The sequence below is a fragment of the Coenobita brevimanus genome, chromosome 94, assembly GCF_032717465.1.
Source record: "Coenobita brevimanus isolate Jiangsu-jjx chromosome 94, ASM3271746v2, whole genome shotgun sequence".
NCBI classification, from domain to species: domain Eukaryota; kingdom Metazoa; phylum Arthropoda; class Malacostraca; order Decapoda; family Coenobitidae; genus Coenobita; species Coenobita brevimanus.
The window spans coordinates 20943422-20956382 of NC_137047.1; the positions used below are offsets into that span (position 1 = coordinate 20943422).

The following is a 12961-nucleotide window of genomic DNA, read 5'->3' on the forward strand; positions in this document are numbered from 1 at the left end:
ATCCTAGAGCACGAAACTCACATAACATGGGAGGCAAAATTTTATGACCGGATTTAGTCACAGGATGAAAATGCTGGACATTACATGGGCAGAGGAAGCTGCCCATTTTTTTAACACCATACTACGCGACAACGATAGACATAATGCGTCAGGAGCCCAAAATTATGTTTCAAACAACCATAACATGGCAAACTAGGGTCATAACACAGTGGGAACAGACACAACAGAGCAGTGTTAGTCAAAGTGCAGGTTGCATCAGCCTATGACATATGGCTGTCACATGGGATGTTGTCACGGCCGACTGAACACTCCTGCCCCAGTTGACCCTACCCTCTCCCCACATTTTGGCTGCACACGTGCTCTGTGTGATCTTTGTGACTTGTAGGAGTCCTCCCCTGTCTTGGAGCCCCACTCCACTTCCCCCGAGCAAGCTCACAACCTCTTCCATTCAAGGTGAGGATTCCTCCAGTGTTTGTATGTAATGTAGTCTTTATTAGGTAGGTAAGTGTCCTGAAAAAAAAAAAAAAAAAAAAAAAAAAAATTGCCCAAAATGGTGAACGTGGGGCTGGTACCATGAAACCCTTTAACATGTAAACATATGGCCCTATAACGCGGAAATCTCATAAAGCAGGAGCTTCATGGTACATATATTCCCGTGTTATGTGAGTGCTTGCTGTGTATATATATATATATATATATATATATATATATATATGTATGTATATAGTGGTCCCCTACTTACAATCAGGTTACATTCCGAGAAATTGATCGTAAGTTGAATTTATTGTGAGTCAAAAATCCATTTAATACACCTAACCAACCGAACATTACAGCCTAGCCAAGCCCACTTTAAACGTGCTTAGAACACTTATATTGGCCTACAGTTGGGCAAAATCATTAACACAAAGCCTATTTCATAATAAAGTGTTGAATATATCATGTAATTCAGTGAATACTGTACTGAAATCGTCAGTTGCAAAAGTCCAAGTTCACGTGTGATGGTCATTATGGGCTTGGGCCTGGTCATTTCGACTGTAAGTCATTTGGGCTGTAACACCCAAACTGGCAAACCGCCAAATCGCCTTTAGGCTGTTTGGCGATTCAGCTGTTTGCCAGTTTGGACATTATAGCCTAAATAACTTATGGCCAAAATGACCAGAACCCTACAGGGTTGCTGCCTTCATGCTGGGCAGTTGTCTTGAGTTTCATCTCAAGAATAATTGTCTTCCTCTTCTCACCAGTAGAAGGAGAGATAGATGGGCATTTCATAGACGTGATGGATGCATAAAGCACAACTTAGAAACTGGGGGGTATCCAGAAAAAACACTGACAACACAGAACACTATAGAGCATTGGAGCATTGATTGTTTACACTAGCGACTTTCTGGGCAGACTGGGATTCGGCTCGCTGCTGCTGCCCAGTATCACAAGAGAATATCGTACCGCATATTGCTAGCCCGAAAAAAGATCAAAATTCAAATTTCGAGGTACGGTTTCTACCATCATGAAGTAAAGAAATCATAAGTCGACCTCTCGTAAAATGGGGACAATCTGTATACAGTACAGCACAGTATACTCATATGTATCAGTAGTAATGTATATAATGCTGTAGCAGATCAGTGGTGTACTAATAGCTGACAAGAGTAACTGCAGACATTAACTCTTTGCATGGGTAATATACCTCAGTACATTAATGCAGTACAGAGTATATTGTTCTGCTCTTTACTATAAATTAATATTTCAGATTCTTTCTCGAGCAAAGCCAGCTTTGGGAGCAAATGCAGTGAGTCAAGTCAGCACTGGAGGTGGCAGAAAGGCTCTTCCAAAGTTAGAAGAATTTCTTAAGAAAAGAGATTTTACAGGTGCTATTACATTATTGGAGGTAAGTTAGTTATTCAAACAGTCACCAGGTTTTAGCAGCATGATTGCCTTATGCTTTTTACAGTACTGTATGTGTAACAATACATCAGCACGGAACTTTAATCCAACCTCATCATATTTCTGTTTTTCAGTTTCTCTTTAATGCCTGGTATTATGAAGGTTTGAGTTATGATGAATAGATGAATGGCCCATTTTCACTGGATGCTCTGATGGTTGTTTTGCTCATTGTTTATGCTCTTCCTAGTTCTGGAGCTTTTCTGCCTGGTATACAACAAGGAAGTAGGAAACAGAGTAAGGATGATGATGATGATCATAATGGTGATGATTAGCCTATAGTTTTTCATGATACAGTAGGGTACTTGATTATTTAATAACTTTGTACTGGGTAATGTTTTTAGAAATCTGAATAGGTAAAATATACAAAGTAATGAAATATAGGTGGTGCGTATCATTTTAAATATAAAGGTTATTTCAGCCTAAAAGTATGGGCATTATACCTTTATAATATTAAGCTGTAGATCCACTTAATATTCAAGCCCCAGAAACTTGCTTTGTTTGTCACCCAACATTTATTTAATGCTGCCTTAGTTGTGGGTCCTTATAATATGATGTTTTGCAGTTTGAGCGTAACAGTGGCAACAGTAATGAGGAGACAGACCAGTGGATAGGGTATTGTGCATTCCACTTGGGGGACTACAAGCGAGCATTGAGTGAGTTTGAGAAACTCACTGTGCATCACAAAAATCCAGCCCCAGACAACTGGATTAGTTTAGCATGTTGCTACTTCTACCTTGGCATGTATCCAGAGGCGGAGGAAGTAAGTCATTGGAAAGTACTCATTTTGTATAATGTATTTAGTATGGTACAGTCCAGCACTATAATTTGGTTAGATCATTTATGAGCTTAGAGTACAGTATAGATTACAAAGAAAAAATTAATGTATGGAAAATGACAGACATTTACTGTATACTGTTTAAGTGCATACTTTTAAATCACTAGTGCAATAATAGCACAGTAGAATCAAGTACAGTAGGTTCCATTTCATCTAAAACTTCATAGTGTAGAGATTTGAGTGTTGCCAGCATAAATAAAAGATGCGTTTTACTGATAATATGAAATACTCACGTGCAGTAGATCTAAAGTGGAAACGTCATTTTTTAAACAGGTACCATACAGTATACTACAGTAGTATAATAATTTCTCCCCTTAATGTTACATTATCTCACTTGTTTTTTGTAGTATTGTACTTCATAGACATTGACCTTCACTGACATATACAGTATAGCACATTAAAAAGTCATATATATGGTATGTAGTAAGAAGGTGATTCCTACTCCTATGGTAAGCATGATATAATTACTCACTGCTACAGATACTTGATATCCCACAACCATAACCTTCCTCTTGGTAATTTTTCCTTGCCATAACCACAAGATACTGTTTGTGCCTTCATCGCTGAAAGTGACTTGTCTGCACCATATCTGTCTGAAAAAGACTGGATGTTGTCATTTGCTTTGTTCCTTGTGTGTGTGTGTGTGTGTGTGTGTGTTTAGCTTTTCCTTTGTTGTGAGTATTATGATGGGGGCCCAGCTTGGGCTTCTATAATTTATTGGTATTTACATGAACTGCTCATAGACAGATTTCTTTTATTAAATTCTGCTGGCTGATGGTAATGCCTGTGAATGTTTTCAAGTCATTGAGTTTATAAGATGCCCCTTAACTGATGTTTTTTGTATATTTAGAAAAGGTATTGGGCACATCCAATTTAAATAAAAGAATTTGGGAGTGTCTCAAATGTACAGCGATGTTGGATGGTGAGGAATTGGAAAATGTGAGTACGTTTAAGTACTTGGGTAGTGTGATGAGTAAGGATGGAGGTTTGGAGGGTGAAGTGCTTGAAAGAGTACAGCAGGGAAGAAAGGTTGCTGGTTCTTTGAAAGCAGTGATAAGAAACAGGGAAGTGAGCATGGAAGTGAAAAAGTTACTACATGACAGTATTGTGATACAAACTCTAACGTATGGAAGTGAAGCTTGGACGTTGTTGGAAGGACACAAGTCAAGAGTGAGAGCAGTGGAAATGAGTTATTTAAGAGGAGCCTGTGGAGTCACATGGAGAGACAGGCTGACAAATGAGGATATAAAGGAGCGTTGTGGTGTAGATGTGGATGTGATAGGAAGCGTTATGAGGAACACACTGAGGTGGTTTGGCCATGTGGAGAGAATGGAGGGTGAAAGACTGACGAAGAGAGTGTATGTGAGTGAGGTGGAGGGGGCAAGATGGAGGGGGAGGCCGAGGATGAGATGGAGGGATGGGGTGGAGAGATGTATGAGAGAGGGGGGTGTGAGTTGGGAGCAGGGCAGTGAAATGGCGGGGGACAGGGCGACTTGGAGGCGATTTGTTTGTGGCCACCCCAAACGGGATTGAGGCGTCTGGCAATAGGGAGTGTCTCTAGTGTGGGAATAAATGGTTATAATGTGAGACTTCAGGGTGTTTTTAAGATTCTAAGCCAGAGTTTTAGTGGCTATAGGAACTGTTGGAACTAACCTTCAGCTTGTTGAGTTTTGGTGTTGTAGAGAAGTTGCTAGATTATCAACAAAGGACAATACTGTTAGTTACTGAAGGAGGGAGTGTTAGCAAATCATAGGGGAAGAGTTAAAAAGTGAGGGTGAAAGGACTGAACCCTGCAGGACACCACTGGATAATACGGTATTCTGATTTTGGAGCTTTGGTCAGATTCCTGATGCTGTCAACTTGAGAGGAATTTGACTAACTACATCTTGTAACTGTCTTCAGTATTTGTGCTGAAGATTTTGCTTCTGTGGATTAGTCTTGGTACTGTGTCAAAAGCATAGTCTTTGTCCATTGCTGCTAGTGTCATTCTTGATGGGGGTTGTTAGTTGTTAAGGCCATCTAATATGAAATAGATCAGCTTGGGAAGCTGTGTGGTGGTTGAGTGATTGGATCAAAATCTCATGTCGGGAATCAGAGGAGTGTGAGGTGATGTTATTTAGGGTTAGTTTCTTAGTGATTCTGCTTGGGTAATACTGTAATACAGGACAGTATCTGGTATTATTCACAAGAAATCATTTAATTACTGTATTTATATCCAAGTGGTTGTTGGGGTTTATTGCTTATATAATGCCACTCAGGGATGAGTGAGGCTAGTCACTCTCATCTTAAATGTCAGGACCAACTTACTTAGCCCTGGGCTTCTTTGATCCTCATGAGGCAACGCAGGATTAGATGATGGATGATGGATGGATGTTATTAGAGAGAAAATACACTGTGACTTCTTGCTCTTTAGTTATTGTGTCTGACATTTCTTGCTCTGTTGCAGGCAGCGGAAAAAGCACCAAAGTCACCTCTTCGGACCAGACTTTTTTTCCACCTTGCACACAAGTTCAATGATGAGAAGCGACTGATGATGCACCACCAGCAACTGGAAGATGTCATTGAGGACCAGCTGAGCCTTGCTTCCATACACTACCTTCGTTCTCACTATCAAGAGGCCATTGATATATATAAGAGAATATTGCTTGATAGCAGGTCTGAGACATACCTATGTGTCATCCATATCCTAATTTAATGAAATAACATGAAATACCTGCTACTTACTGGTAATGAAATTAAGTGATTCCAAACATTTACGAAGTGAAGTACTGTAGTATACATTATAGAATATTATTCAGAACCTCTTGAGAAAGTCTTAGCAGATTGATAGCTTACACTGGTCAACAGCCAAAATGGTTCTGACTTATTCTCACCTGTTTCTAAATTGTTACCCCCTATTTCTAACCTGACCCTAAAATTTGGCTATCATGTAACCTTGACATACTACATCATAAGTGAGGGAAAATTCCATGAAACATGCAAGTTCGTCTAATAAGTATCAATAAGTCTAAACACTCAAACCTCGATTTATGGGACCTCCATTTAAGGGATTTTGGATTTAAGGAACTCCATATTCTAAAAAACTACAACCGTTCAAAAATGATACATAATGTCTAGGTTATACCGTACACATTAATATATTTCTTTTTACAGTAACTGTAAAATAATATTCATAACCATATAAATAAGTAAGATAAGTGAAACAATCATTGCATTTCATAATAAGATTGTCTTTATATGTGGTAAAACAATGGACATTTTCAAGTAAGGGACATTTTCAAGAAAGGGGCATTTTCAGGTAAGAGACATTATCAAGTAAGGGACATTTTCAAGTAAGGGACATTTTCAAGTAAGGAACAAGTTGATTCCCCGTTCAGTCCCTTAACCCAAGACGTCCCATCGACGTATGGGTACGTTGCAACATTTTGCATTTGCCAGTCCCTACGATGTACTGGTACGTCATGCAATTGCAAGGTCCCTAATTTGCACAATTTTCAATTTTCGCATGTGATTTTTAAGCAACGTTGGGTCTGGTTAGTACTTGGATGGGTGACCGCCTGGGAACACCAGATGCTGTTGGCATCCCTACGTGTCAAGTGGGGTTGGTGGAGGATTAGTGCCCCTCCCTGTAAAACAATTAACTCTAAGCCCTTGACCACCCCGTTTGGGATACATGGCGTCTGGCAATGGATGGATGGATGGATTTTTCGTACTTATACACGGGACACCTTCCTCTGTTCCTCTACAAGATGCCAAGCAGGGACAATGCCTCACACCGCATAACCTCCCCCCCCCCCACACGCCATTGTCTAGGCAATTCACCTGTTACCAGTGACCTGGCCAATAAAGACATTCAGGGCCAGAGTGATTCCCCAATCGATGACAATGTGGAGGACAAAGTTTACATAGCATTAGAGGAAGAAACAGTCAGAAATGATGATCAGGTAATGTTGCAAAAGAAGGTCAGGTATGGTGATGAGTTAAGTGAGTGAAACAATGCTTATAATGCCTATAGTACTGTTTGAAAACCAATATACTCTCGTACTACATATAAATTCGTACCAAGTAAATAAATAAATACCGTTTATGAGTGGTGTGAAATAGTTACCCTCCCACAGAACGTGTTCTCTTTGGTGCCAGCCTGTTAGAAAACCCAGTCAGGTAAGGAGGTACTGCTACCTGGATCGAGTATTTTAAACCTCAGGTGAGCGATTTCTCTATGAAATTTTGATGTTTTTCACCAAAAGTGGAGGTTTTAGCCAAAAAAAATTTTTTTCAAAAATACCTCGGGACTGGGGGGTGTCAGAGGTGTAAAATAGCTCGAGACGTGACGGGTTAAATCGAGGTTTGAGTGTACAGTATATTGTTACAAAAATAATATACGTAGTCTTTAATTTATATCATATACTAAGCACAAACCAATATACTGTATATACAAAATATTATTACATGACCTTTGCACATATGAAGTGCCTCTGCATTTTACGTTTGTAGGAGCAATTACTGTCACGCTGTAGAGTCCAACAGTAGTCGCTCATCATGCTTGGATTGAATCAGTCTTGATATTGGCTCTCCATTCTGACAGTTTCGTGGTGAAACCTTTCACCACATTCATCACTGACATTTGCCAAGAATAAATAGAAAGAAGTCCAAATGAGAATGGAAAAAATTTATCTTGAGCGACATTCAAGCACCGAGTGCATAGTAGCTCTTCAGCATCTTGTTCACAAGCTCCTCATAATTTGATGCTCGAAAATTTCCTTGGTAATTCTTGGTAAGAACCATGAAGCTCTCCTAAGCAGCCCTTTCCAGCTCAGATAATCTCTTTACAAAATCCTGATCATTGAGTATAAGATGAATTTGAGGGACTATTGAAAAAAACTGCCATTATATTGGCCTCAGATACAATGCCTTGGAACTTCATTAGCAAGCAGTGGAAGCCAGCACCATCTTGATCCATGACCTTCACAAAGTTCATCATCAAAGTTTCAAATGAAGTGGAGGCAATAATACCTTCTCATGGTCAACAAGAAGTTTGTTGAGACAGTTGAACCTTCCAGTCATATCTTTCGATCACACTAAGCATTCCTTTTGTGTGTAATGCTTAGCATCTGCTCTGCTGTCCCATGAACAGAGAAAACACATATGCTTTGTGTAGCCTTGCTAAAGTCCTAGAAGCAAGCAGATCATTTCAGGTCCCCACAGATGCTCCATTGATGTGTTTTGTAGCTAGTTACAGTCAACAGAGTACTCATAGTTTCATAACTTTCTTTCATTCCATGGGCATGCACAATTGGAGCAGAAGGAAGTTCATTTTCAGTATGGAGAAGGACAGCCTTCAGTGCATTCTTCCCAGAATCTATGAACAACCGCCATTTTCCTTTTGATAAGGACAGGACTTATGAAGGTGATGCATTAACAATACAGCACCATAACAGTAACAAATTATGTCATCTTCTTGAAGTACATTGAGAGCTTTTTGTGTCTATGATGGAAGGTGGTGGTACAAATTCCATCTTGTAGCATGTTCCATTGATTGATTGGAGATCCAAAGAATTAATTTTTCTCCCTGGGGGAGTTAAGGTCTTTTATTAGGTAATGCAGCTTTACCTGACTGATGAGGTGTGGCTCCTTGCTTTCTAAATCTTCTTGAAAGTAGGCATGCATGCAACACTCCTTCTTATTAGATTCTGATTCACTTGTGGTACTTAATGGAGGATCTGGAACTGGAAGCTCAGGGCCATGGGGTGCTAGCCATAAAGAAGGTACGGAAGGATACCTGATCTTGGACTGAGTTTTCACTGAATTCCCTTTTGTATCTGTGAGGTAAAAGCAGCAGTCAGGACAGTGATCATTTGGTTCGTGCCAAACCATTGGTACAGTGAAAGGCATACCTGATGGCCATTTCATGTGGTTTACACTGAGCTTGCATGCATTGTGGGGTGCCCACTTCTTGTCTTGATTACCATCAGGACATTTGAAGTAATGTTTGTAAGCACTTTTACAATTCCTTGTAATTGGTTTCTCAGGCTTTCAGGTGTAAAGAACCCGCAGATGTAACAGAAAGAATCTGGTGCATTCATACAGCTGCAGTGCCTTACTGCTTGCCAACTTATATCAAGGCACTGTAACAGTAAAGCTGAAATGGAATAATAGCAAATATAAGATTACCATTGCATACATTGGTGTAAAAAAAAATAATAATAATAATTTACTTGATGGTGGGAAAATTTTACCCGACTTTCGGCTGTGGCTGATTCACTTTGAGTTGCTAAATATCTTGTGATTCAAGTACTTAACTGAAACTGATATAACCGCCACAGTTACTAGCTGAATGCAACTTTACAAGGTATATCTGTCTCTGTGAGTGGAGTCGAATCGGATTTTCCAACACATGAGCAGATTTTCCTATGGTATAATGGTTCATGAAAACTAGACGTGCTGGCAAAAATTGGATGTCATATTCTAAGCTTCCAAGTTCATGTTGCTCAGAATCACCTAAGAACATACTAGAACCATAACACTTTTTAAATTTTGTCAACTAGTGTAATGGTAGCTCTGTGGTCTGGCCATTATGTGTCATATAGACAGCTTTATCCTTCCATGGAACTACTATGTCCCACATTTGTAAATTACTGTTTAAGTCTGTTTGTTATTTGGCCTACCTTCTCTCCGTTATCTGTCTTCGCTTCTAAAAAGATCATCATCATCATATTGACTGACCTGGTGTGAGCAAGATCTGAAGTATGACTTCTCTTGTAGACATACATCAAGAGATGAGAAATTATGTTAATGGACGTTCTCCATTCTTGTGTCATGGGAGCTACAGGGCAACACAAGTGAAGCCCAGTAACCACCATATACCTGTACCAGTATAAGGAGTGGGTGGGAGAGGGTTCCATGTTTAGGCTCCCCACATCATACCCTTTTTAGTTGCTGTGCATAACATGTGGAATACATTTATGTCCAGGGCTCAGGAGGTCATAGAGATCATGTACATTAATTTACGTAAGCAGCATATTGGCCATAGACATGATCAGATTTCAGCATCTGTTACCAAAATACGTGATGTAACAAAATATTGCAGGTGAGAAGAATTTGAAAGTTTCTGAACTGTGGGATCACTAAGCCTTTTGATAATGCCAGAGTATGCACCAGATGGTCAGGCTGATTTTGCTTTGGTCTTTGATGTCAGTTAATGAGTCAGATATCTTGCCATGTGTAAATATGAGTAATGTACATAGGAAATACAGCACAGATAGCAGGACTAAGTCTGTTTGCTTTAAATTAGGTTATGCAGTCTGTGCTTCTAGTCTTGAGATGATAAATAGGCTGTTTAAAAAGTTCACTGATGGAAGAAAAGGCTTATTGTCCTAGTAATGTAATTATGGACTTACATTGCTTGATTTGTTTACTAACTTTAGTCCCTTAAAGTTATGACCTGTGTGTTGATATTGTAATCTAAAGCTTTTGTGCAGTACCTTGAATTTACACTTGCATTGTCAGTAGCCTTGAGCTGATAGATACAAGAGTTATTGATTCTGACTTCAGTAATGATAGTGTCTCTTAATGATGATGATGATCACATTCAGTGTTTTGCACCCTCCTGGGGACCCCCCAACAGGAGATACCTGTGACATAACCACCTCTAGGCTTCTTTTTCCTCACATACCTGATACTTCTTTCATTCTAGGACACTCTTCTTTGTTTTCCTTCACCTTTACCAATGTACTGCTCCACTAGATTCATCTGTACCACATATGATCAGCTTGGTCCACCATTACCCATACTCTTACTCTCAGAGAATTCTTTGGCACTCTTTCTGTGTGCATTATTTGAATATTCTTTATACAGACTCATTGTATTTCTTTTTTATCTGTTCAGCTGTTTCACATCTCATGCCTGTCACCTTTTCATCCATTTCAAAATATTGTACTCATAAATTTATTTATTTATTACACCATGCATCGATTTATGCTCCCCTGAAAAATGTCATTTCTACAACCTGGAGTTTAGAAAATTCTCTGTTACTTACTGTCCAAGTTTCATTGACATGCAAGACTGTTGACATTAATCCGTATTTATGTAGGATCCTCTTCACCTTCATACTAAGTCTTATTGTTCAGAATATTACCAGATTCTCAAGTTACTCTTTTCCCTTGAAATTCTCTCTCCTTAACCTCACAAATCACTTATGGTTTTATTATAGTGATTTCAGGACACATGATTTACTGATTACAGTATGTTGCTTTGTAATCCAGGGAATAATCTTTGAACTGAGGAATCACTCAGATATTTAGAAATATAATAGCTGAAGCATGTATCACTGAATTTTATCCTGACTCACGAGACATACCTGCTAAGTTAGGGATGTAATATTTTCTATATCAGGTTAATTCACCAAACTCATCTAGCTAAATTAGTTTGAAAATTCAGGGATCTCTAAATTTTTTTGTCTGGTTCATTATGCAATATACAGTAATACCTTCATATTACCTGTACCTAGCAAACCTTTATTGTACGGTACTTTTTTCATTAACGATGTGGTTTTGGTGTATGTACAGAGAGTACCTGGCCTTGAATGTGTATGTGGCACTATGCTATTATAAGCTGGACTACTATGATGTGAGTCAGGAGGTGTTGGCAGTCTACCTCCAGCACTATCCGGACTCACCCATCGCTATTAACCTCAAGGCCTGCAATCACTTCCGCCTCTACAATGGCAAAGCTGCTGAGCAGGAGCTCAGAGCTCTCCAGGTATTGTAGCGTGAAGTGGTCATTGCATCAGCCAAGTACTTGTTAATTCATTATTAGGTCAAAGCGGTATAAGAAAGCCACTGTAGTTTGTAACAATAAGAGCTCTGCCTGTCCTGAGTAGTATAATTTTTGTTCCTAAGTTACAGCAACAGAATATACTGCATAGAGAACTCATATCTAGTACTGCTGTGCGGTTCAGTATTGTATATGCCATGTGATATCCATTTAAAAAAGAACAGCAGCATTACTCCAATTTGAGATAAAGTTGAACATTCATAATGAACACATAAAATTTTAAAAATACGTGCATTATCATATCTGACCTTCTCCTGACGTGTCTCAGATTTCTTGCATTAAATGTCTTTCTAGCTCAGTTTTTCACATTCATATGAAATGGGGAAATCCAATGGACACCTTGATTTTCCATAGAACCAGTATCAGAGGAGAAATAAAGCAATGGACACAGTCTGGAGGTATGAGGCCACTTGCAGTACAAGGAAAGAGCAGTAAGGATTTCTATTCTGCCACTTGCATCCCTTGTAGTAGTTGTTATACAGTAACATGCAGGGAATACATAGAGAGTTCAGATGCAGTGATTTTTCTCCCTTGCTCTTGGTACTCCTATTATTTGCTACCTTTTCCCTCCCCATCCTCTGACCAAGCATTCCACTTCCAATTCCTGCCTTTCCCTACATCCTATTGCCCCATGGTACCATAACTCTCAATCCTCTTATCATTGGTAGTATGGAGTGGGGATCTGAATATGAGTAAAGATAAGGTTAGTAGAACTCCTTGTTTTTCATTACTATACCAAGGAAATAATCCTGCAGTCTTTAAAATGGCCCCTCTTGGCCTGGGATGACCTCACAGGCTAACCTCATCATTCCTTTATGTTGCTGTAAGTCAGGATGCATCCCCTGCGAAGTTTAGGAATGCTGTGGTTTGACCATGTATAAAGGAGAGACTAATGTAGAGACACACAAGCACACCGAGTTATGCTGGTTATATGATAAAGCATTGGAATGCTGACTGAAAGGATGTGAGATCAGTCTTAAGCTGGGATAGGGAACAGCATGAGGATTTGAATTTCATTAAAACAGTCCTAATTGACAGTCTACACAACTCACTGACATGTTATAAAAACATCCCCTACTACTGCAATGCCACGAGACCAGAGCTAAATGTATTAAGTTTGGATAGAGGGTATTCGTGCCCAAGCGGTGACATAAAGGGACTTGTTGCCATCTTTTGCATGAGGATTGCATGGCCTTGTAGAACAGACTCTCAAGTAAATACCCGAAGTTGGATACCTAGCCAAATAAAAGTGTATTATGTTTATGAAATTTCAGCCTCAGTACTGTACCATATTTTCTGTGATGTATGCAAAGTAGCAAAGCAGATTTGTATTTTGCCATGTTCTTCACCAGTGAA

General features: G+C 39.3%; 1 protein-coding gene across 1 annotated transcript in view; it reads left to right on the plus strand.

Moving 5' to 3' along the window:
* Positions 1–1007: 1007 nt before the first annotated feature.
* Ttc26 (tetratricopeptide repeat domain 26) overlaps positions 1008–12961 on the plus strand; it is a 58316-nt gene continuing 46362 nt past the window's right edge. Inside the window, exons 1-5 of the mRNA XM_080282649.1 lie at positions 1008–1034; positions 1745–1882; positions 2501–2698; positions 5220–5428; positions 11338–11530. Coding sequence (XP_080138775.1) covers positions 1008–1034; positions 1745–1882; positions 2501–2698; positions 5220–5428; positions 11338–11530 — 765 coding nt within the window. The remainder of the gene's footprint in view (positions 1035–1744; positions 1883–2500; positions 2699–5219; positions 5429–11337; positions 11531–12961) is intronic.